The 23,921-nt window shown below is 29.0% G+C and overlaps 3 protein-coding genes and 1 long non-coding RNA gene across 5 annotated transcripts in view; 2 read left to right on the top strand and 2 right to left on the bottom strand.

Annotated features, from left to right (window-relative positions):
- Positions 1-7,912, bottom strand: part of Scp2 (Sarcoplasmic calcium-binding protein 2) — a 47,114-nt gene extending 39,202 nt beyond the window's left edge. The window contains exon 1 of one of the 2 annotated variants that reach the window (XM_086908072.1): positions 7,670-7,912. The gene's annotated coding sequence lies outside the window, so the exon portion shown is untranslated. The remainder of the gene's footprint in view (positions 1-7,669) is intronic. The other variant, XM_086908071.1, reaches the window with a different exon arrangement.
- LOC147657637 (uncharacterized) overlaps positions 1-11,812 on the top strand; it is a 54,693-nt gene extending 42,881 nt beyond the window's left edge. Inside the window, exon 3 of the long non-coding RNA XR_015292055.1 lies at positions 10,718-11,812. This is a non-coding gene — a long non-coding RNA (uncharacterized LOC147657637). The remainder of the gene's footprint in view (positions 1-10,717) is intronic.
- A 5,465-nt stretch (positions 11,813-17,277) lies between these two features.
- Positions 17,278-19,745, top strand: LOC100871737 (uncharacterized). Its single transcript, XM_003694417.4, has 3 exons — positions 17,278-18,252; positions 18,335-19,343; positions 19,424-19,745. Exons 1-3 carry the CDS (start codon positions 18,034-18,036, stop codon positions 19,717-19,719), a joined length of 1,524 nt encoding a protein of 507 aa, XP_003694465.2. The 5' UTR covers positions 17,278-18,033; the 3' UTR covers positions 19,720-19,745.
- Positions 19,746-19,840: 95 nt separating this feature from the next.
- Suv3 (Suv3 RNA helicase) lies at positions 19,841-23,920 on the bottom strand. The gene is made up of 15 exons (XM_012487597.3): positions 23,254-23,920; positions 22,910-23,154; positions 22,605-22,827; positions 22,344-22,512; positions 22,174-22,285; positions 21,938-22,068; positions 21,548-21,861; positions 21,336-21,477; positions 21,090-21,248; positions 20,844-21,023; positions 20,630-20,778; positions 20,440-20,561; positions 20,311-20,367; positions 20,137-20,231; positions 19,841-20,021 (listed from the first exon to the last, which is right to left on the bottom strand). Exons 1-15 carry the CDS (start codon positions 23,325-23,327, stop codon positions 19,956-19,958), a joined length of 2,238 nt encoding a protein of 745 aa, XP_012343051.2. The 5' UTR covers positions 23,328-23,920; the 3' UTR covers positions 19,841-19,955.
- Position 23,921: the final 1 nt, after the last annotated feature.

Raw genomic sequence — 23,921 nt, 5'->3', positions numbered from 1 at the left:
TCTTTTACACGTTATTTCATTCGAATAGAGTTTTGTTATGGAAGTTTTGCTCAAATGCAAATACGAACAAAATAATTATTCCTCAAAAATATTTCAATCGGTAAAAAGTAAATCTCTTGCTATTTGAATTGAAAAAGCTCTAGAAACAAATGAGAAACTTTTAACTTCATATTAGTGAGGATTTATTAACTCATAATGTTGAATTTGCAATTAAATTTATACATTTATTTCCTTGAATAAATTCAATTTCTCCTTTCTGTTCTAATTAACTTTTATAATTAATTTAACAAAAAAGATCACGTGCATTAAAATAATTGCAAGTATTCAACATTTCGTATCGAAATACATGATATCTGTACCGGTGAAATTAAATTGCAAAAAATTATTATAAAAAGATGGTAGAAAAGCAAAAGCTATTCCATTATTCCAGAATTCTATCGATTCTATTAGCAAGCCTTTATTATTATTATCATCCTCTTAAAAAGTCTATTCTTTGTGTAAACATAACGATATATTTTAATATATAAGAAAAAATCTTATTACTGTGATCTAGAATTTTGATCATTTCCTCTTTAAATATATTCTTATATGTACATTACATGAATGAATCTTCTTTATAATTAAATATTTTTTTTTTATATATATACATTTATATCACATAATTAATATCTAATCGTTTATAATAAATAAAACATTTTGTACAACATATTTTATATAAAAATTCAGTGTAAAAAAAAGTTGGTTTCTTCCTCCCCACTGTATGGTAGACTGTGAAGATCGATGAAGATGAAAAGTGGTGAAGACGGTCAAACGATCAAAGTTCTGCTTTTGAAGGTTGTTTAAAATGCATTATTTGTTCACTGTCTTTATAAAGAAACCGTATTCGGGTCACGAATATATCCTTAACTTTTTAAATTAATTATCCACGATATATTAGCAAAGATTAATTTTTTCTAATAAAAAAGATTAATAATCTAATCATGTTTCCCAATTATCTACGAAATGATGTATCTTAAAAAACTGCTTAAAAAGTATAATTTTCGCAGAATTCTATGATTAAATTCGTCGTGATTAAAAATTGGAATTAGATTTATACGTATCGTGATTCGTGAACGATGAATAAAAGGGGGATTGCGCTTTTAAATAATCGATTCAAGTCTGAAGTAGAAGAAAAGAAATGATCAAATTCTTTGTTTCTTTGCCAACAATTTTCTCGAAAAATTATTTTTTCAAATATGAATATTTAATAGCGAGATTGTTAACGTAATTAATTTTGAAGGAACGCGTATCGATCGAAGTATCCACAATAATCGTGGAAACGTACAAGTCAATTCTAAATATCCCCCTTCCTTTCGGTTCAAAATCCTTTGAATTCCATCGTCTCGAGTTAATTGAACGATTCGATGTGCACGTATCGTTTAGCTAAAGCAGACACGATACGAAACGATCGTTGTTTGAACGTGTATATATATATAGGAGAAATAGCCGTTTCAAATTTTCCATCCTATCATCCTCGACACAAAGCCTCGAACAGACACGAGATCTGAATATAAAATAAAGGAAGAATCAGTGTGTACGCCTTTTATTTTAACAAATGAAAATAAATCGATACTTTTAATAATGGCACTGGTATGGGCAGCACTGGTAAATAAAATCGTAGATTTTAAAATCGATGGCAAGAGATACGCTCATTAATTCTCAAAAAATATCCGTATAATTGAATACGTTATTCGAGTGAAATACAATACGCGCGTATAATTTATTTCGTATAATTAAAAAGCGAACGATATTATAATTGCGAATATTTATGCACAATCGAATTTTCATGAAGAAATGGGGTTTAAATAATAAAGATTTTATTTCCTTCTTCAAATATCACAATATATACTTTGTATCTTTTGTAAATTTTTCTACATTCGAGTTTTGCATAATAAAAATCTCCGCAAAAATCTCTGGGATTATATCATCTGAGAGCACACGTAGTAAAATATATATAATAGAAATATTAGGAATTTCATTAAATATAATAAATTAAAATAAAATATACAAAACGTGTGATATATAAATTGAAATAGAAAAATAGAAAATGACGACTGAGCAATAAATTAAGATAATAAATGCGCGTAATATCGTAAACATTTTTAGAAATAACGATCGTTTTTTCGAAAAAAAAATTAAAAATCCCCTCGTTTTATTTAAAAGTATTTTATCCTACGCAAAGGCAAAGAAAATACGTTTGAAAAGCACTGTGCAGAGATCATAAGTCGGTGTGCCATTCAAAATTTATGTACCCAAAGTCTTACTTACTGGTCGATATTTAACGATGATCACCAAATACCAATAATCTTAGAACGAAAGAAAGAAGCTTTGCTTATCTTCTTATTTAACCAAGAATGATTTTTAAAAGGAAAGGGAAAAAGAGAAGAAATTGATAAAGTAAATTTCGTTCTTTTCGTTCTTATTCGTAATTCACTAATTATTCAAGATCGAAGAACGATTGATCAATGCATTTTCTATTCAACCTCTTCTCTCGAAATAAAAATAAGAAATGCACCATAACGCGTATACAAATTTCTTTGCAAATCGCCATTTCACAGTTTTTCTTTCTTCTTTTTTTTTCTCTTCTCTGATCAAAATTCAACATTTTGATCCAACATCGCGACTGAATTCTTTTGGCATGCGATATTCGAACGGGTCGATATTCTCCATGTTTTTTCGAATCGAACCGATAAAAACGACAGAAGTAGAAATTCAAAGCACTTTTTCTTTTTTTTTCTCTCCAAAATTATCGAACTCTCTCGTTTAAAAGCATTTACAAATTGTAGGATACGTAGATTGTGCAGAATGCAATTTTAATCGAAACGTTTTAAAAAGACTCAATATATATTTAAAATTACCATGGATTACCTTTCCCCTCTCAATATTGAAACAATTAAAAATTCCAAGGCGCGTAGAGAAATACAATTTCGATTCGAAAATTCCAAGCCACATATGTATTCGAATACATTTGAATGCATAAATTATCCAAAAGCAATTAACATAACTCTTTCACAAACAATTAAAGCGATAGCTTTAACTGCCAGAGAATTCGTGATCCCTGTCGATTTTCGAGCCTGTTTACATAAAGTGATTGCTTCGTTTCATTATTTCCACGACCTGTTCGAATTTCGTGAAATGAGTTGTACTTGTGGCGATCGTAAAATTTAAGAGAATTTAAATACTAATAGCAGTTACGTTTATCCGATTAAATGCACGTGTTTACGATACAACACCGGGAAATCGTTTCCATTTTGTTTTATTTTACTCGAGCAGCACAATAAAAGTATCAAGTTTGTTTCAAAAGCAGCTACGTTCAAATTACGCGCATATATTTTAATATAATCTTATCGTTACACCACTTGCGTTACACTAATTGCACATGTTTCGACATAATCTTATCATTATGCCATAAGCGAGAAGTTTGAATAATGAATTAATAAATTCAACCGAAACTTGGATGATACAGTAAAACGTAGTCGAAATCGAGCGATCGAATCATTTGATCAAACAAATAGAAAAACTTTTGAATCGATATTTAACATTCTAACATCTTACGCAATCTTACACAATTCCATCTTAAATGCTGCCATCTTTCAAATTTTTTTTATCTCGTTTCAACTTGTATTGTCGTTAGGTTAATTCTTGAAACTTGTCAATCCACCACGTTCCATTTATTAATTTTTCACACGTTTCGCGATAAGAAATTGAACACAGAGTTTCAATCGAAATTAAATAATTCTTAGAAACGAGAATTTTCCTCCCTCGTTTTTTTACATCAATTAGACAACATGCAATCGAACGTTTCGAAATTCTTCTTCGATCGACGATCAATCATTTCGTCGATAGAAGATTGAAATTTACCTTCGAGATATATGTAATAATATATACAGCAATTACAAGAATAAAATTCCCTCTCCTAAAATGTGTAATACGTACACATCTTTCCTTTCCTCCTTTCCTCAAAATTCTACAAGATTACCGAAAATCTCAGGGGATCGGAATAAATCCGCGAAATTGTTTCGCTAACCGAAAAGCACGCGTCCTTTAACTTCGTCACTGGGACAGATTTTTCACTCGAGAAAAAAAGAAAAGAAAAGAAAAGAAAAATGCCTGGTTGTATCCCGGTGAATTACTACGGTTTCAAAGTTTCTTTCTCCGATAGGCGAGCACTGCCGAATTTCTTCCCTTTTTTCCTTCCCTTTCTTTTTTTTTTTCTTTTTATTCGTTCGAATGCATCCGGCCAGTTAAATTATGATTTTGCAACGAAGAGAGAGAGAGAGAGAGAGGAATAAAAGGATGGACTCCACACCTGAGCAACGCGGATTCAATGCAACTTGGAGAGGGGTGGAAACAAAGAACGCAGCGCCATTTATAATTTCGCGATATTCCGCGTTGTGATGCGCGGGAAATAGACGAAAAGGGAGAGAAAAAAGAAGGGAAGGAAGAAAGAAATTAGATTAGATTGAGGTAGGCAAGAGACGGTGGCGTTTCTCTTGCTATCGAAGCTTCGTATCTCGATAAAGATTATCGTCACGGTGATGATTTTAATGCGCTCGATCCACGTTCGATCGAAATAGAATAGTTGGAATTTTTTCGATCAAACTTTAACGAGCAATGGTTGATTGAAATAAAAAAAGAAAAAAAAAAATTGGATGAAATATGCAGATGATCGTTGAATCATTGATGTTTCATTGAAATTTTAATTGACGCTTTTATCGTGGAAATGTATGTATGTATGTATGTATGTATGTATATATATATATAGGAATTACGATGAATCGATTTGATTAAGCTTATTACGTAGTTATTGGACAATTATATTAGAAATTGTACGAATTAGATAATTCCATGTAGATCGAGATTATAATTAATAATAATCAAGGAATAGTGCAAATGGTGATTAATACAGATATATTTTGTCGAATATAAATTTTAAAGGATAACGAATTTACGATACAATTTTCTTGTAGGTTATCCCAATAAAATTGTATGAGATTATGATCGTTTATATAAATACGATATACATTTTTTTAGAATAAAATCTTGTATCTTTAGTTTCGTTCATAATATATTTTATCATCGCTTTTGTCGTAAAATTTTTTGTCGTATCCGTTTTAAACCAATATTTGAATCAATTCTTTCTCTTGAGAAAAATATGCCCCGTGGTTTTTTTATTGAAATTAACGATAATAACACCGCTTCCTCGTGTCGCCATCTTCACTCTTTATTAAATGTCACAGGAAAGTGCATCCCTTCGTTACATAAACTTATGCTCTGTTTAAAATAACTGTATTATCATCCCCATAAACGAGACATCTAATATTTACAATATTACAATATTGCATAAGCCTGATACTTTTAAAAAATTAAAATTTAACGATGCTAAATTTACCATATTTTCTTTTTTTTTTTCTTTTTTTTAAGATTAAGTAACTTTTTTTATAAATTTCATTTTTACTTATATCGCGATTCGAGTTCGTAAATTATTTTGTATACCGCCAATTACTTTGAACAGCAAATATAATTTCATCGGATAATTTTTCAGATTTTTAACGCAAACATCGATCGTGCATACGATTCGACGCGTGTTTTATTTCTATTAAATTAGAATATATTGTTACACTTTGTAAATGTAAAATTAATTCAAAAATTGAAATTGTAAAATTGGTGAAATGTTAATTAACGAATGTCGTTACGTCGCGCTTTTCATCGAAACCGATACATGAAACAGTTATAATTTTTCCACGAAAATTTGCCACGAACAGTTATAATTTCGTTATTCCTCCTCATCTTTTCTCTCCATTTACCCTTTTTCCTCAACGTACACGTAATTCATCAATTATCAAAAATTATCAAATATCCGAATATAATAAATATATTTCTTTGCATTGCATATCCTTTTTAGAAAAGAAAAAAAAAATAAATATACATCATGATGGTAAAAAAAAGAATTTTCCCTTTAAACGATCTTTAAATGACATCTCTATCGTAAAAAAAAAAAAAAAAAAAAAAAAAAACCGACAAAAATGTACTCAAAACATGAATGGGAGTTGATTTCATCCCCTCAAAGAGTTTTCCCGTCGACAAAAAATTATTCCATGTCCTCCAACCGTTTATACAAACTTTCATTAAAATCAGAATTTTTGGAGTAAATAAATTATAAAATATTCTATACCTCTAAAATATTTTCGCGAGCCACTTTCTTCTCTTAAAAATCCGTGATAAAATCAACAAGGATAAAGAATCCCTTTACAAATTGAACGAACACATTTCATAAAATAAAAAAAAAAAAGAAGATCGTATCCATACGTATTGTTTATTGGAAAAAGGAGAAAAAAAAAAAAAAACTTTCGTCGGTTTAATTAAAAAGAAACGAGAAAATAAAATTAATCGTCTCGAGAATCTCTGGGCTAATTGTAAAGCAACGTTATCCTCTCGATGGATGTAACTTTCCGATTTAAGGAGAAACAATGAAGCTAATCGAGCGCACGGTCGTTCGAAAGTCGGAGAAACTAAATCCGATGATCAGAAAGAAGTGAACTTTCTCTCTCTCTCTCTCTCTCTCTCTTCCCGTTTATCGGGATAAAATTTGAGAAAGAAATAGAGACGATAAAGCTCGTTGTTATCTCGAGTGCACGGAATTTTAGAACACGTTCACCTTTAATACGAAACGCCGGCCAAAGACAACTCTCAAACTCTCGAGTGGTATAATTGAAGGGTCGAAACAACAAAGGCGGTAAGTGGTTTCGCGCTTTTCAAAATGATAAAGTTGCACGTGCGAAAACGGTGAATTTTTATGTCGTTGGGATGTTCTGTTAATTATTTATCAATCATTCTGAAATGATAATATTACGTGTATAAGTTTTAATCATCAGATTTTTTTTAGAAGACAATGTCAAATATTTATAAATCGTGATCCACAATCGAACAAAGACTCTTTTCGCATCTAAAGGACGATAATATTCGAAAGTATCTGTACGTAGCAGGCAAGATTAATAACTCGTGGTGCAATTAACCAATTGTAGATTTAAATTGGACTGGAATGTACTTCAACATTATCTTCTTTAGCATATACAATGTCTTCCACGTTAAGTTTAACTTATTAAGTAATTACTTCTATTGTAAAAAAAAAAAAAAAAAGAACTATTCGTCCATTTGCTAATAAATAAAGATCGATAATCCACAATTCAAATCCCGATTTCAAATACCTTCTCATTTTTTTCAACGTCCACTCAGCAAAAACAGGAGTCCAACGTTGTTCTTCTAAAAACGAGCCTCTCAAAATAATCTTCGATGATGAATCCAAATTAATTCCACAAAAGTTCGGCAAAAGTAGCGTGAAAACCTATTCCCTGCCCACTTGCTCACCTTCTCGAAATCTTTCCTTAATCCCTCCGCTTCCTCTTCACACTCCATTCCAAAACTGGGATAAACCTATTTTCCCCATCGCGTCACCATCCAAAAGTTCACAAGTTCACCGATACGAATCAATCTCTCGATATACAAATCATCCACCACCACGTCAAAAGAACAACGAACAACAAAGGTTGTTCTGCGCAATCCAAACCGAAAAAAAAGAAAAAAAAGAAAAGAAAAGAAAGCTTTAACATATAAAAAATGTAACACCTACCTGGTCGAGCTGAGCTGGTGTGAAGCGGAAGTGATGGATCCAACGAAGAGGAACGTATGCACACGAGGACCCGATTCCAACCGAGGACAGTTGGAAGAAACTCGATTTTCGCGAGGAGAGAGAGAGGGGGGGGTGGCGAGCACTGCGTGAACAAACAGCGGACGAGAGCGCACGACGCGAATGACGGACAGATGAAGCACAAAGTGCGCGCAGCGAGCTCGAGCTTCTCCTCTTTATACCCTCGAACTTGCACCTGTGCTTGCGCAGATCGGCCTCTTAAGCTTCGTCCACTCGGCTCCTTGGTTCCCCACGGGTAACCACGTGCTCCAATCGTTCCACGCATCGGTGCCCCCCGTTTCGAATCCGAGTTTTCACGCCTTTGGACAGGCTTGCTCGATCTAGAGAGCTTAGATGGAGGTTGAACACGTTTGAACGAGATTAGATAGAGGTGAATGCATGGAGGTGCATAAAAATATACTTGCTTGATATGATTAATTATCGAGCAATTTTGCGTTGTGAACTTGTGTGTAGAAAGTAGTCTCGTTCTGTCCTCGTAATATAATCTCGCTTTCTTCTCGTTGTTTCTTTGTGTAGCGATGATTGGAGAGGACCCTGGAAGGAAGAAAAATTCGTGTTAGTATTGTGAAGAGTGGATCAGATTTGGGACAATTTGTGAACGATGCGAAACATGGTAGATGGCGCGATGGAATAGTCTCGTTTTGTCCTCGTAATATAGTCTCGCTTTCTTCTCGTTGCTTCTTTTGTATTTATGTAGCGATGATTGAAGAGGACCCTGGAAGAAAGAAAAATTCGCGTTAGTATTGTGAAGAGTGGATGATTGGATTTGGGGCAATTTTGTCCTCTTCAAAAGATTTATGGTAGTTGAAACGTGGAGGGTTGTGGAGATTAGAGGAATTAGAGAAGGTGAGGTGATTGCTTGTTAATCAGAAGGTTTTGGTATAATACACGTGTTTCAACGTATCCATTGACAAATAAATAACGAAAATGAACGAAGAAATACGATATAGGTATAGCTTTATCCCTATTAATAACTTCCACTTGTATTTTTAGTTAGAATTCATCTCTATTGGATTTCCCGTTCAACAGGTAACACGAGCAAAAGTGTCAAAATGAAATATTCTAAGATAAAACATATTTTGGAATTAATCTTTTCTTTTTAATCTTTTTACATCTTCTTTTTAATCTTATATCAATTAATGCAACTGTCTTATTATTAATTAATTGATGATTTGATTTCGATAAGAATCAATTTATCGTTATATGATTTTCCATTGCGTCTGAAACACGTATCCATTTTTCTTTGGCACACATTGGCCGACACGTGAAGACGTGTCTTTTTACGTAATAATTACGTCTTTAGGAAAACATGTTGTTGTTGAAGCAGTCTCGAGCATTAATAATGGAGCGATAATGCATCTTTTTAGAATGTAAATTTTTTTCTTTATACCATGCTTAATTAATTATTTCGAACGATTGTTATTCATTCTACCATTTCGTTCGTGATCGATGACAAATTTTGATCGATATCTGTTCGATCAGATAAATTCCAATTAATTCCATATTAGGTAATTCGTGGTCAAATTTAGGAATAATTATAATTCTTTTCCCTCCTTTTATTTTTCTCGTTATTTCTTTTCGTTGACCTCGTGGACAAAGATGGGCAATTAGCCAGGGACCCAGTTTTGGACGTTAAAATACGCACATAATTTCTAGTCCATTGTTCAATGGCGACATCCTGCACAACTACCGATATTTCGATTACACGCACACAGAATGTATAAGCGTCTTTCCAACGGTAAAATTCTAAACACCGGGCAACACATAGCTCTTTGAACAAAAAGCGTAAAGGCGGTTTAAAATTTCACCAACCCGTGTTCTGTTCATGGTTGCACGCATGGAGAACGTGTATCCCAAGATAAAACTATCTTGGAATTATTCCTTCACTCGTCCCTCGTATTCTCGAAGTGATTATCAATAAATCCGTCGATCTTATCAATTTTAATTCTATCCAAAATTTTGATTAAACTTTTTTTCTTTTTTAAATGCACATCATTGTGAAATGTAACGTAATTCCTTCCTTCCTTCCTTCCTTCCTTCTTCTTCTTTTTCTCTAAGTTAGAAAAAAAAGAAAGAACAAGTTATACTGATAAATAAAAATTATCAAACAATAAAATTTAATTATATGATTGTAATTTTTTTTTTTATTGATTGAATTAAAAAAATTGTATCTATATTGTATAAAAAAATATCGTTGATTGTTAATAGTTTTTTTTTCAAAGAATATTAATTTATTAATCGAATAGGCGCGTAGTCTCGTATATAACATGTTTAAAAAATTTATCTCGTAATTTCAAGGCCGCTTTTTTCGTCGACCTGTTTCTGGCCTGTTTCCAAATTAATATGCACCAAGTGAATAAATAATCTGAACTTGCCATACGCGCATGCGACACTTCTCGACTCCGCTAAATTTTATCCATTTGTTTCTATTAAAACTTAAATTTTAATATAATAATGTTTATTTACAGTTGTCCATCTGTCATCATAAATTTAACAGTAATGTATTATTCAGATGTTATTCATATTCAGGCTGGGTTCGTGATATTTAGACAATCCTAATCGTGCACAATTTGTATTCAATAATTTTTAAATTTTTTAAATAAACGAATTCGCGATCCGACAATTGTCCAAAATAATTTTTATACATAACACAAGAAAATATAACTAAACACCTAAAATAAAATAAAGTTTTAAAATATTCATATTTTCACAATGTTCAATTATATTCACTTATGATCTTTTCAATAATGTAACTACATTCGTAAATTTAATAAATTTAATAAATTCAATTATAAACTATCAATTTACAATCGTACAACATAAATTTATCATATAATCTCGTAAATTGAACACGGTGAAAATATATACGTGTAATTAAATTTTCAATATTTATTTCATCTATTTTAATATCTGGATGAACGAAAAAAAAAAAAAAAGATATTACAATATAATAACTGCACTAATTTTCAGTTTCAATTACTTTTATCGATAATGAGACGAGAGAAGAGAAAAAGAGGGACGTCGCGTGAAGGATGGCAGCGATATTAATCGACGATTTGAAACAGAAAGAAATGGAAGAGTGGTGGCAACACGTGTTAATAAGTCACAAAGTCACGAATGGTCGGAATGGAAGAAGGATCTGTCTGGCCGGAAATCGAGAACAATGGAGAACCAGATGGAGGATCGATCGGTTACACATTTCTGTGATTGATACGTTGACAGATGGACAGATCGATTAAACGAATTAATCCATTGTATCACAACAGAAATTTTTTACTTCACGATAATTTTATAATTAAAACAAAACTCGAGTTTGAAAAAAAATTTGCTTCGAAAAATTAACAAATACAGGCTCCTCTCTTCTTAAATTTCTCTTAAAAAATTCGCTCGTAATTATAATTGTAATTATAATTATAATTTTGCAAAAAGTTCTTCGAGAATGATTTTGTTCCACGAAATTCCATCGAGGATCTCGGATCGGAAAAAAAATGGTTTCAGAGATGCTCTCGTTTGCTGGCTTCCGTCAATCAAACCGCAACTTACATATACCACGTTCGATCGCGGATTTCATGGGTTTCGGTGCACGTCGGTTAATTCGATTTATAACAGATATAAATTGCCAGATCGGCCAGCTTTACATCTGTAATACCAAGATTGTCTCTATTAATTAGAGACTGTTCGATTTAATTTCGCGAGCGTGGACACCTCGAGTGTTACGTTAACAACAAGTAACGAATGAATTAAATTAAATTTGTGTTATCGATCGTCGCAAACAAAGTGATAAACAATTAAAGTAAATAAAAAAAAAAATGGAATGTGAACGTATTCTTTACGTTTAATCAAAACGTTAAATTTATTTTATTGTTTTCATCGAATTATATATTTTTTATCGTTTCGAATTAAACGTAAAGTATCCGCTTTTGTAGAATAAGCAAAGGTAAATTTAAAAACAGAGATTTTAACAGAATAACAGAGTAACGAGTGAATGTATATTGAATTTTTTTTTAATTGTGAAAACGTGATATCAATGTGACATCAACTCGAAATAAAATATATAATATCATACTTTCATTTCTTTCCTATCGTCTTCTATCGTTTCATTTCAACACTTAGCACAAACTGCTTGCTCCACCTATTTCCTTTTGTACACGAGATTACAGGAAGAATATTACATATTTGTGCACCACCACGTTCCATTTTATTGTAACAGGTAAGAAACTATGTATCCTATTCGAATAGCAGGACGTTTGAATAATGGAACTTTCGCATAATCTGGGATGAATAATAATTCCAATTCTATTATCTTCCGATTCTATCCCTTTGAAAATTCCGGTGTATAAACATATTTCTAGTGTAATAAACGTTTAATTTTAGAAATTGGACCAATCAATTGTCACCCTTTTAACCGTGGAAACGAAGAGAAGAAAAGAGGGCGATTGAAATTTTTCAACTTTTGTTTGACAAAATTTGTGTTACGTTTATCATTACATTCATTTGCCACAAAAATTTATAATCTTTATTATTAATTTTCTTTAAAATGTAATTTGTTTCAAAGCTTTGTTTGAAATATGAACAAGTTTGTTGCGTGCGCGTTATCACGTGTTGAATTATTCTCGTCACCGTGCAAGTAGATTTTGAATTTTTTATGGATCCTTTTACCTTTGACAAAGAGAAGCATAGCCCTTACTCGTCGTTTCGTAAAACCTTGATACTCATACTCGGCGTTATTCAGTTAAGAGTGGCGAGTTATTTTCGAAAATTTAAGAAAAAAAAAAAAACCTACGACGACATTTCCATCACTTTATTGTACGTATCAGGCTAATCTATTTAACAAAACATTTGTTACGAAAAAAAGAAGAAACAATTTTACATATAACATGCCGTTTGCGACAGTTCAATTACAGCATAGAAAAAATTTCTGTTCATGTTTTCCTTGTCTTGCATACAAAATTTTATATTTTACAAAATTTAATATATCTTCTAAATTATTAATTTTTTAAATTAATTCACCAATACAAAACTCACGAGCGCACACTGCAAATCTTATTACCGTTATAATCAATTATTAAGTAATTTATGTCATCAGCCAATTTTCTAATCGTTTAAAATTACGTTTAAACGTAATCTCGAGTGAATTATTGAATTATTCTTTATAAAGTCTCGATTAATGCCGTTGAGTATTTGAATCAAGGTGTGTTAAATTTAAAAATTTTTATGAACCAATTAAAACCGTTAAAATATAATCAAGTATAAAGAATAGAATGTTACACTTTTGTCTGATTGTGATTCATTATTTCATGTACAATTGATTCGATTGATTTCAAGTAAATAATAATAATAGTTTATTATTGTATGATCCGCATCGCGGAAACTAATTCATTGTTTTTCATTTCTATCGTAAATTTTACAGAATAGATTGTTATTGATAAAAATAACATCTTTTCTCACTTTAATTTATCTAAAAGTTTTACATTTGTTAACATTTACGTGTACATTTGCTTCCAAGTTATTCCTCAAATTAAACGTGAATGCTTTTGCTTCCCCTGCATCTTCCTCTGCTGGAATATTCTTCTATTTTGTAATCTCCTTTTGCTTTTCCTTCTTTAATATAATATTTCTTTAATAACCTTGCGAATCAAATCTCGATAGCCACGCTGGATAAATATTTCTTCCAGCGTTAACCAGTTTCTCTTTAGATCTGGCTCGTTTCGTTCCACGATTGATTGAGAAAGAGAAGAACGACACGTCAATTTCAATTAACTGATATTTGATATTTAAACATATCGTCGCTGGATTTCGCTTTCTAACAAAGCTGAGAGAATTTTTAATTAAAAAATGTGACAACTATCCCACTTCTTTTATCTAAAAGAACAGTTTCAGGTCAAACATTTTAGACCTCTAAGCTGTAAACGCCATAAACAGAGCGTTCTTTATTAAAAGGAAAACGCTATTGCACCTTCCTTTATAGCTTCGGTCCAATAATTTTCACGCTCTCGCGTATACTCACAATGCACAAAAATTGAATAATTACATACATTTGCATGAATCCCTATCTTCATCTTCCACTCGTGGAACCGTTTCTGGCAACCCGTTTCGATACGAAAGACCTTTGTCCGTCGTCGTTGAGCGGCCAAGAAATATTTGACAAATCAGCAGTGGAACGACAGCTAAGAAACCAGTTGGATTGGATCGAGGAGGAGGCCGATTTTCGAGCCCCCTTTCCCGAGATTCCTTTACGTTTTATCTCATCGCCGATTCAGCGCCGTGTCAACGATTTTTCGAAACTCAACAATTCTTCCTGATCATCAACTTTCAGCCTGACGAACAGCTGATCGTATCGCGCCAATATATCGAGTGGAACTTATTCACCTTTTATATTACACAAGTCACTTCTCTCCTTTTCTTTTCTTTTTTTTTTTTTTTCCTTCTTTGAACAGTGTGTGTGTCTATCTCCCTCCTTTCCTCCTTCCTTCCGGTTCGCAAGGTCGATCTCTCACGTGTTCATTCGATTTCGAGACGAGAAGGACGAACAATTTCTTGTCTGCCTCTTTTTCCTTCAGATTGTAATTCGAATCGCAGTTGAGAAGATAGTAATTTATTACGATGCGTCGTAAATATAGTGTAACGATAAATACAGGATCTTCGTGTGAATCTATACAATTTGCCTAAATTTTTGTCTAAAATTTCATCACCGAATCGATTTGAACAATGATTTATTTAATTTTAACTTCGTGTTCCAAGTTTGACTTTTCCATCCTGAATGAATAATATTAAAAGAATATAATTAACGTGTATATCGAGTTTTATTATTCAACCAATATAAAATTACCAATACCCGTTTTATACATAAATTCGAATTCTTCGAATAAAATGGTTCACAGTTGGGGAAAAAAATAAAATACGATACGACCTTCAACAACCTCCACCACATTTAACGTCCTTTCGTCTAACACCATTTCTTCGTTCGAAGGTGTTCAAATCATCCCGTAAAGGCCAACTATTCCGTCAACTATTCCATACTAAGCAATGTATATTTCAGCGTTTATAGGAGGAATATGAGTTTGCACTTTGTCACGTATCGTAACTGATAATAATCTCTGGCCAGTGTCGCGGGATAAAGTAGGCGCGGGTTGCTACAGCTGGGGATTTATTCCAACGCTATAACACGACCGGCCTAGAAGAAGAAGAAGAAGAAGAAGAAGAAGAAGAAAATTGCTTGGCTCGCAACTTTCTCTCCCCCCCACCTTTCGCTATATTGTCGCCCACGGGATACAACATTCCCCCCCCCCCCCTCCTTTTTCCTTTTTTTACGCATCGATATCTCACGACAATAAGCGCGAACGCAGCGCCACGCTGAACGAGGATCACCACCTCGTTATTTACCCACCCAAATGTGCAACGATGGGATTTCGCGTGAATTATAGAAGTTTGTATGGATAGAGAGAGAGGGTTGCGTGGGAAAATTGTGAACGCTGCACGAGTCAATTTGTGGGAGTGGCGCGAGTTGTGATGAAGAGATTGAATGTAATATGTTTCGTTGTATAGAAGCGTTAAGCAGAAGAAATCGAATGCACGAGCGAATTTTTGTGAATTTATAAAGATATTTGTAAAGATAGAAGGGGAGAATATATGTTATAATTTCGTATTCCCTTCGTTCTTCTTCAGTCAGATTCTTGTTTGTTAATTTATTCTAGAATCGATTGCACGATGCGGAATTAATTAGTAGGGATGAAAAGTAAAAGTGTTGTAGATTGTTATTATTTAGGATATTATTTCTTCACATTTTCGAATACGATTGTTTACGTGATCTTTTTAAATATTTAAAGATCGTATTATAAATGGTTAAAATGGTTAAACAATCGAATGATGGGATATAATGAAATATACAATGGAATCAAATAGATTTGTTTAGGTATTTATTTAAAAGTAAATTTAACTATAAAAGCATCTTCTAAATCTCGAATTATAAAATTAATTTGTGAATTAATATTTGTAATTTTTTTTAAGATTACGCGATATTAAATTCTTTCGTTATCTATGTATATTTAATAATAATTTATTTCGTTATATACTTTTGAATGCTTAATTATATTGTTTTAGGAATGCTTTATAAAGTTATTAAAAATTGCGAGAAAAAATAAATTCGATAAACGAATCTTTTGTAAAATGCTTTAAATTTCTAATTCATTTATTATTGGGCCGAGCTTTCTTTATTTAAATCCTATCAATATTCGCGTCAAAATATATCAGCATAAATTGTGTTTTCATATTTTCTTATATCATATTAAAAAGGAGAGATTGTTTTAAAAGAAAAATGAAATTCACGAGCAAGGAGTATGAACAAGGAGAACAAGGAAACAGTGAGAAAAGGATAGAAATAAATTCAAAATTAGGTAATCAGCGCCATCTCTGGAGTGCCGCAAATAAAACATGTAGACAAAGAGAGCAAATGAAAAAAGGATAAAAATAGAATGAGAATTGATTATCAGCGCCATTTTTAAATGTCTAATGATACTTCTTAAATATCAAAAATTCTCAAGAGATGACACTGATATTTAATTCTTACTCTACCTTATCCTATCTTTCAAGAGGTATCATTGATATTCGAGAGATAACGTTGACAATCAATTCTTGCTATCTTTATCCTTTTTCCTGTTTGCTTATCTACATTTGTATTTCATTTGAGACATTCCAAAAATGGTGCTGATTTCCTAATTTTTAATTTATTTCTGTCTTTTTCCTACTACTTGTTCTCTTTATCTATATTTATTCTGTAAAATTCATCATTCAAGAGACAATTTCGACATCTGATTAATAATCAATCAGCGAGAAAAAAAAGCAAGGAACATTTATATCTGTATGATTTTAATAATTATATTACTAGTAATATATATAAATAAATTTAGTTTTAATAGTGTTATACTTAGATCTTTATAAAAGATTTTTAAAAATAAAAAATCTCATAAATTGATATTTTTATTGAATTGTACAATAGTTATGAGCAATATTAATAAAAAAAGTATGAGCATAATTTTTAATTCATGAATCATTCAACTCGTGTATAAATCTGTCATTTATTCGTAACACTAAAAAGATTTTTAAATACAAGTTAATATAATATGCATAATATGCATATAATACATGGAGTAATATTTTTGAAAGGATATATTGAAGAAATTATTTTTAAAATCTGTTAACTTTATCAACTTTTTATAACTGAATTAAATATAATTTCCATGCTTACTGTCGCAGATGAAATAATTCTTATATCCTCTTCAATAATAAAGTCACGGATTAGATATAAGAGTTTTATATCTAATCTATGTTTTCGTTTCACTTTCATCAACGCAAACTTAAATTGATTATATAAATAATAAATAAACAATTAATTTAATAAATAAATTCGATTGATATAATGATTTTTATGTTTTGATCACTGGAATCAAATCCTTTGATCCAAAGATGTTCCATAGATATATTGATATCTTATATATATAACATTAACTGAAAAAGCAATATTATATATAATTCTTTTAATTGGACGAATAAAATCGTAATGTCGATCAAAATTACCCGTAAAATATTTCACTTTCATATTTCACTCATAACTTTTGATTCCTGACATTGAAATTCTGATTTTCAAATCTATTTGCTATTAAAAAATATAAAAAAATATCCAAATATTTGATTTCAGAAACTAAAATTTAACCAAATTTTATATTTTAAGTTCATATGATGCTATCCATAGAGGGCGATACAAATTTTATAAAAATATTAGCTCAAAGTAAATAAATCGTCAAAAGTGCTTTATTTTTAAATTACATTGTTTAATGTTTCTCATGTTTTTGTACAAAGTGATAAATCGCCATTTATAGAATAATCTGTGAAATTACCTATCACTATGAAAATCTTTTTATTGAATGATACAGTTGAACAGAGATAAAATGGTTGTTTTAAAATAATCTGAAAAAGTAATGAATAAACATGTTTAACGTATATAATTAAATAAAAAATTGCACAGAATTGATAATAAATAATATTAATTTAAATTTTAAAATAAATACACAATCTGTGTATGTATGTGCGAGATGATATTTTAATATACCAATAATATAACCTAAATTCAGTTCGATGATTTATTGTTTTACATCGTATCATCCTCAAAGTTAAGATAATTATAATATACGCATAATATGAATTATAATAAAAATAAGTGTAGAAATGTAGTAACAATTTTATAAATATTTCAAATAAAATAATTTAAAAATACATTTCATAGTGTAATTATGACGCGCAAGTGTGTACTGTGCAAGGAAACCAATTACAGAAACACTTATAGTTTTTTCTCAGCACCAAAAGATCCTGAAACGCGTAAAAAATGGCAAAATGCTATAGCCATTGAAAATTATGCTGTTACTGATGATACATATGTTTGTAGTAAACATTTTCACAAAGATGATATCATCACACATTGGGTTAGTGGTGTACCTCCACATGTTGTAACTGTAAGTTTAACTAGTTTTGTATTTATCATATATCATATAACTATTATTCTCTTTTTTACTATATAATTCTATTATTTTGTAGATTAAATATAAGAAATGCAGATTAAGACCAGGAGCTGTACCAGAAAGAAATTATCATTCTGAAGATGCTCAAGAAAATTATGATGATTCTCAGAGTAATATTGATAAATTTGATAAAGTAAATACAATAGAAGAAAAAAAAACAGATTTTCTTATACCTAGAACTGAAGAAGAATTACAAATAAATAATGATGAGAATCAGTTTTCTTGTGATTTTAATGATTATATTCATAATTCTAAAAGAAATTCCTTAAATAAAGTGGAATTGATGGAAAATGGTCCAAATGTAAATAATGCATCTTATAATGGATCTAAAATTAAAGAATCATTCAAACAAAATAAAACAACAAACTTAATGGAAAACTGTATCGTTTCTGAAACAAATTTGATGGAAAGCACAAATTTTGAAGATAAAAGAAAAAACCAAAGTCAAATATCTAAAGGAGATTCTTATTTCAAGATACAGAAAAAAAGTTCAGAGTCTTCTTCCAAAAGTTATATTTCTGAAGAACATGAAATAATAGAATGGAAACACAAAACAGTGAAAAAAGATACATCATCTAAAGAGAAATCACCAGATAATTTTAAAACAGAGAATGTATATAAGATGTATATAGAAAATCAAATAGTACACAATTTAAATTATAATCAGTTAGATGAACATTATTCTATGTGTAATGAAATTGATGAAAATGAAATGTTGTTTGAAGATTTACTTGAAATATGTACTGAAATATTATTACCACGTGGATGGTCATGTTTAGTAACTTCAAAAGGTCATACAACAACAATAGTATATTTATATATGGGAATGACAAAAAGTGGGATGCCTTTCACAGAAAAGCAAGTATTTATAAAGAGTGATATGATATTGCATTGTGCTGTCATAAATAAAGAAATTAATCCACTTATTCACAATCTTATAAGAGAAGGAAAACATTTAAAAGTACAGAATTTATCAGATATAGAAGAACTTATTGATGAATTTGATCGAAGAACTGTTTGTCAAGGTATTTATATTTCTTTTTTTTTCCTCTTTGTTTTATTATAATTATAATATAATAAATATATCTTTTATCTTTTAAATTAGGTATATATAATTTCGGAAGATTACAAGATATTAATCGTATCATAGTTGCGTATAAAGATGGTATAAAATGGAGACATATTTTATGTCCATTAATAGTGAATAATGATTCATCAAGATGCACAAGATGCATTTCATTGTCTCGTACATTACAGCATAAATCAAAAAATCTTGTATTTCCTCACAATTCTTCAATATTTAAAAACCAACATCAAAAAATACATTCAGTACGTCATAAATACAAGCATACAAGGAAACAAGATCATGGATATGAATTTATAAAAGTATTCAAACAATAATTTTGAATAAAAATTTTTAAAAAGTACAATTTTTAATTACATTCTCTACCTTAATTATTTGTCAAAAATATATATATATATATATATATATCTATAAATTGTTTTGAAAATACATATAAAATTATTAGAAAAATGTTGTTTGTGTCTTTAATTTGAATAATAGTCACTTTACATTTTAATATAAACATCATTCTATAATAAATTGTATTTAATATAATTAAGATTAAAAAACTTTTTCACTTACGAAATTTAGATCTATCTTCATTTTTAAATTTATTGTTCTTCGTATTTTTATGACGCTCCTAAAATATTTATTAAATATATAAAAATTTACACATTTATTCAATGTTTAATCAACTATTATAAAAATAATGTAAATAAATTTAATTTCTTTTTTTTATGAAAAATTTTTCTTACCATAGACCATTCTATCCTTAGTTGTTCTAACATTTTTGGTGTTAAAAGACCTCGAGATATCAACGTATTACTTAATGTTTCTTTTTGATATTTATCTATATATAACATAATTGTGTAAGAATATAAAGAATAAATTTAATAATAATAAAGTTTTTAATAACTTTAATAGATTACCATCTAATATTTCAGCATTTTCAAATGATTGTAATTGTTCCTCCTTATTTTCAGCATCTATTTAATAAAATTAAATAATATTATTTGATCTGTTTACTTTTAAACAACAATTAATTCAATATTAGATACCCGTTTTCGACTGTTGAAATAATCTTGTTATTTTTTTAATTCCCTTCTCAATAATTTTGTCTAATTCATATTGCAATTCCCTAACTGAATCTCCATCAGGAAATAAATTTGATATCCGGTAACTGTATTATCATATAAATTATATTACAATTTAATTCATTATAAAAAATAATAAAATTATATTTCTTACCTTAACCAAAGATAAACGTCTAGTATATCAAATATACCTTCTAAACGTAAAAGTTCAACAAGAGTCGATGGTATTTGGGGAGGCCATTTAATTTGTTGGCGTAACCATAAAATAGTTACCGGCTCATTTTTACTACATTGTCGAGCGTACTAAATAAAAAATATATATATCTTATAATTTAAAATTTTATAATCTTGTTATAATTTTAATATACCTTTAGAAACATGCTGCATGTTAAAGGTACTTTTCTATTAACTGGTGCGCAACAGAATAAATATCGCGTAGAAAGAGGCAAAGGTATATGTTGTATCATATCAGCAAGAAATTTAAAATCATCTAAATTACAAATAAAGTATAAAGAATCATCAACTTCACATAATGCAATAAAAATATTCTGAAACAAAAAAAAAAATTTGTTAAAATTATAATAAATTATAAATTAATTATATTCAAATATTACAATGAGATTTGATAATGGTGCATTTGGTAAATAATAAGCATATAATTCTATTTGATCTGCAGTTGGATGAAGTCCAGCTTGTTGAATATCTTGTGGAGTTTGCTCTAATAATTTTTTTAATAAAGGCAAATCTTCAGATTTGTAAGTTGTTACAAATCCCTGTAACATAGAAAGTTAATAATATTATACTTTTTATATTATTATATTTTATTCATTTTTATCTGTTTAAATCTGATTATAAATTACTTTAGACCATTGTGTTCCATAACGTCCAGCACGACCTGCTATTTGTAATGCAGATGATACTGAAATTGTATCAATATCTATTTCTCCTTTTTCATTTATAGTTGGTTGAACAAGACTATAAAATATAATTCTGCGAATATGTCTGAAAAAATATCAATATTTTTTAACCTTGTTAAATATAGAAAAATTGAAATTTTTAATTATGATCTTACAAATTAAGACCCATTCCTATTGCATTAGTAGCTACTAATATTTTACAAGGATCTTTAGGATCATTAAATTTTGCAGCTTGCGCTAATTTTGTGCCTGGTGGTAAACTACCATATATTACAGCTACTTTATGTCCCATTTTTTCAATAGCTTTTGAGACAGTGAATATTTCATTTCTACTAAAACAAACAATACAATCTCCTGGTTGAATATTTTTTAAAGAATAAAGTGCTGAATTTTCTATTTCAAGTGTAGTCAATCGTTTATATTCCTTTATTTCTACCGATTCACCTGTTGTTAAGCATATTGATTGTATCTATAATAATAATGTTATAAAAATTTTAGAAATAAATATTTTAATATTATTTATAAAATAAAATTATGAAACAAACTAAGGGTATAGCAGCAGATTCACCACATAAATGTATTTCATTTGCAGCAAGACCAAGAAGGGCTCTTGTCCATGCCCAACCTCTAGTTGGATCACGTATTAATTGAATTTCATCAATTATTGCTACTTCATCTGTAAAAATTATTTATCTAATTTATAATAATTTATTTGATGAAAATTATGTGAAACAATAAAATGCATTACATAAATAAAAAATTATAAATCAAATGTACTTACAAACATTTTGTAAATTTGTCATTTCTACAGAACATGAAATATGATTAGCAGGACATGTTATACTTTTTGCATATCTATGTTCTTCTCCTGTTATTAAATCACAAGGTGTACCCTAAAATTATTTATATTTATTAAAATAAAAGTAATTAAATAATATTTTTTATACTAACCATAGAATTACATTTATTAAAAACTTCATTAGCTAATAATTTTAATGGCCCACAATAAACACCACTTTTTGCTGATATAAACTTTTGTAAAGCATGATAGGTTTTACCACTATTTGTAGGTCCAACATGAAATATAATTTTTCTCTTTCTAGATCGTGCTATAGGATACCTAAGAATAATAATAATTAAATTTATCTTGTATATATTTAAATGATTTAAAATTTAATAATATATTATTATTATATGGTATATAAATATTACCAATTAGATGGATTTCGTAAATCACTGATTTTTTTCAATTCATCTAAACATTCAATATGTGGATACATTTTTTTAACATAATCCAAGAAATAAGGATATATATCTATAATATTTCCTGCATTATTTATAATATCACTTAAGATAATATGAAGATCTGCAGGTAACTGCTCAGATTCTATACAATGTTTTCGAAAACTTGCCATAGCTGAATTAAAAATTAACTCTACAAATAATTAGATATTAATAATTAAGAAAAAAATATAAAATTAAGAAAATTAATCAAGAATATAATTAAAGAAAATTACCATCTAATCCATATTTTATAGTTAGCTCTTTAATTATTTCTTTCTTTGCAAAATCACATAAAATTTGTACAATTTTACGTTTATTTAAACTACCAGTTAATTCAATACCAACATTTGCATCATCTGAATTTTGATTTACAGGAACTGGTTTGAATAAAGAACTTATAGATTCTTTAGCTTTTAATTTGTTACTATTTTGTTTTTTTTTTACATTTTGTATAAATTTAGTTCTAGAACATAATTGTCTAAAAATCATATAAATTTAATTAAATAACTTAATATAAACAATTTAAAATTTTTGTAAATGCTATAACAAATATAACAAGAATAATAAAAATATACACCTTAAAAATGAAGACACAATAAAATTATTTCGTACTTTTAATTGTTCTGTAACAATATACATAATTGGTATCATTGTTAAAACTAATTTTATTTATTTTCATATTCTATAATTTTTTATATATAGAATATAAACCTCGTGTCAGAAGAGGTTAAAATACATGGCGACATCTTTGTTAGTGTGAAATGAAATGATAATACATATACAGAATTAGTTAATATTAAATTTTTCATTTTAATTTATTAATAGTGTTAATTATCCTTAAAAATTATATATTTTTTATATAATTGTGACAATAAGAGTAAAAATATAATTTAAGAAACTTCAATAAAAATAAGATAATTTTTTTTACTTTAAAAAACAGATTTTGAATTTAAATTAAATTAAAATTTATCTTTATAGATTTAGAATATATACTTAAATTTCTTTAAAATTTTATATAATTTTTTAGATTTTTAATTATATTATATTTAAATTATTATGTCAATTTATTTATCACAGTTCAGTGATTTTTATGAATAATTGTAATAATTTATTATATATATTATATATATATAATATAAAAATTTGATAAATCACATATTAATTTAACTATAATATTTTTAATGCAGAAAATTATATATACATGTTTCATTATTTTAGCATAGATTTTATTTTTTTCTTGTAATT

Source organism: Apis florea, unplaced genomic scaffold (genome assembly GCF_048593485.1).
Source record: "Apis florea isolate Af1SG1 unplaced genomic scaffold, ASM4859348v1 contig_3036_pilon, whole genome shotgun sequence".
Lineage (NCBI taxonomy): Eukaryota > Metazoa > Arthropoda > Insecta > Hymenoptera > Apidae > Apis > Apis florea.
This window is presented reverse-complemented; position numbering and strand designations above follow the sequence as displayed.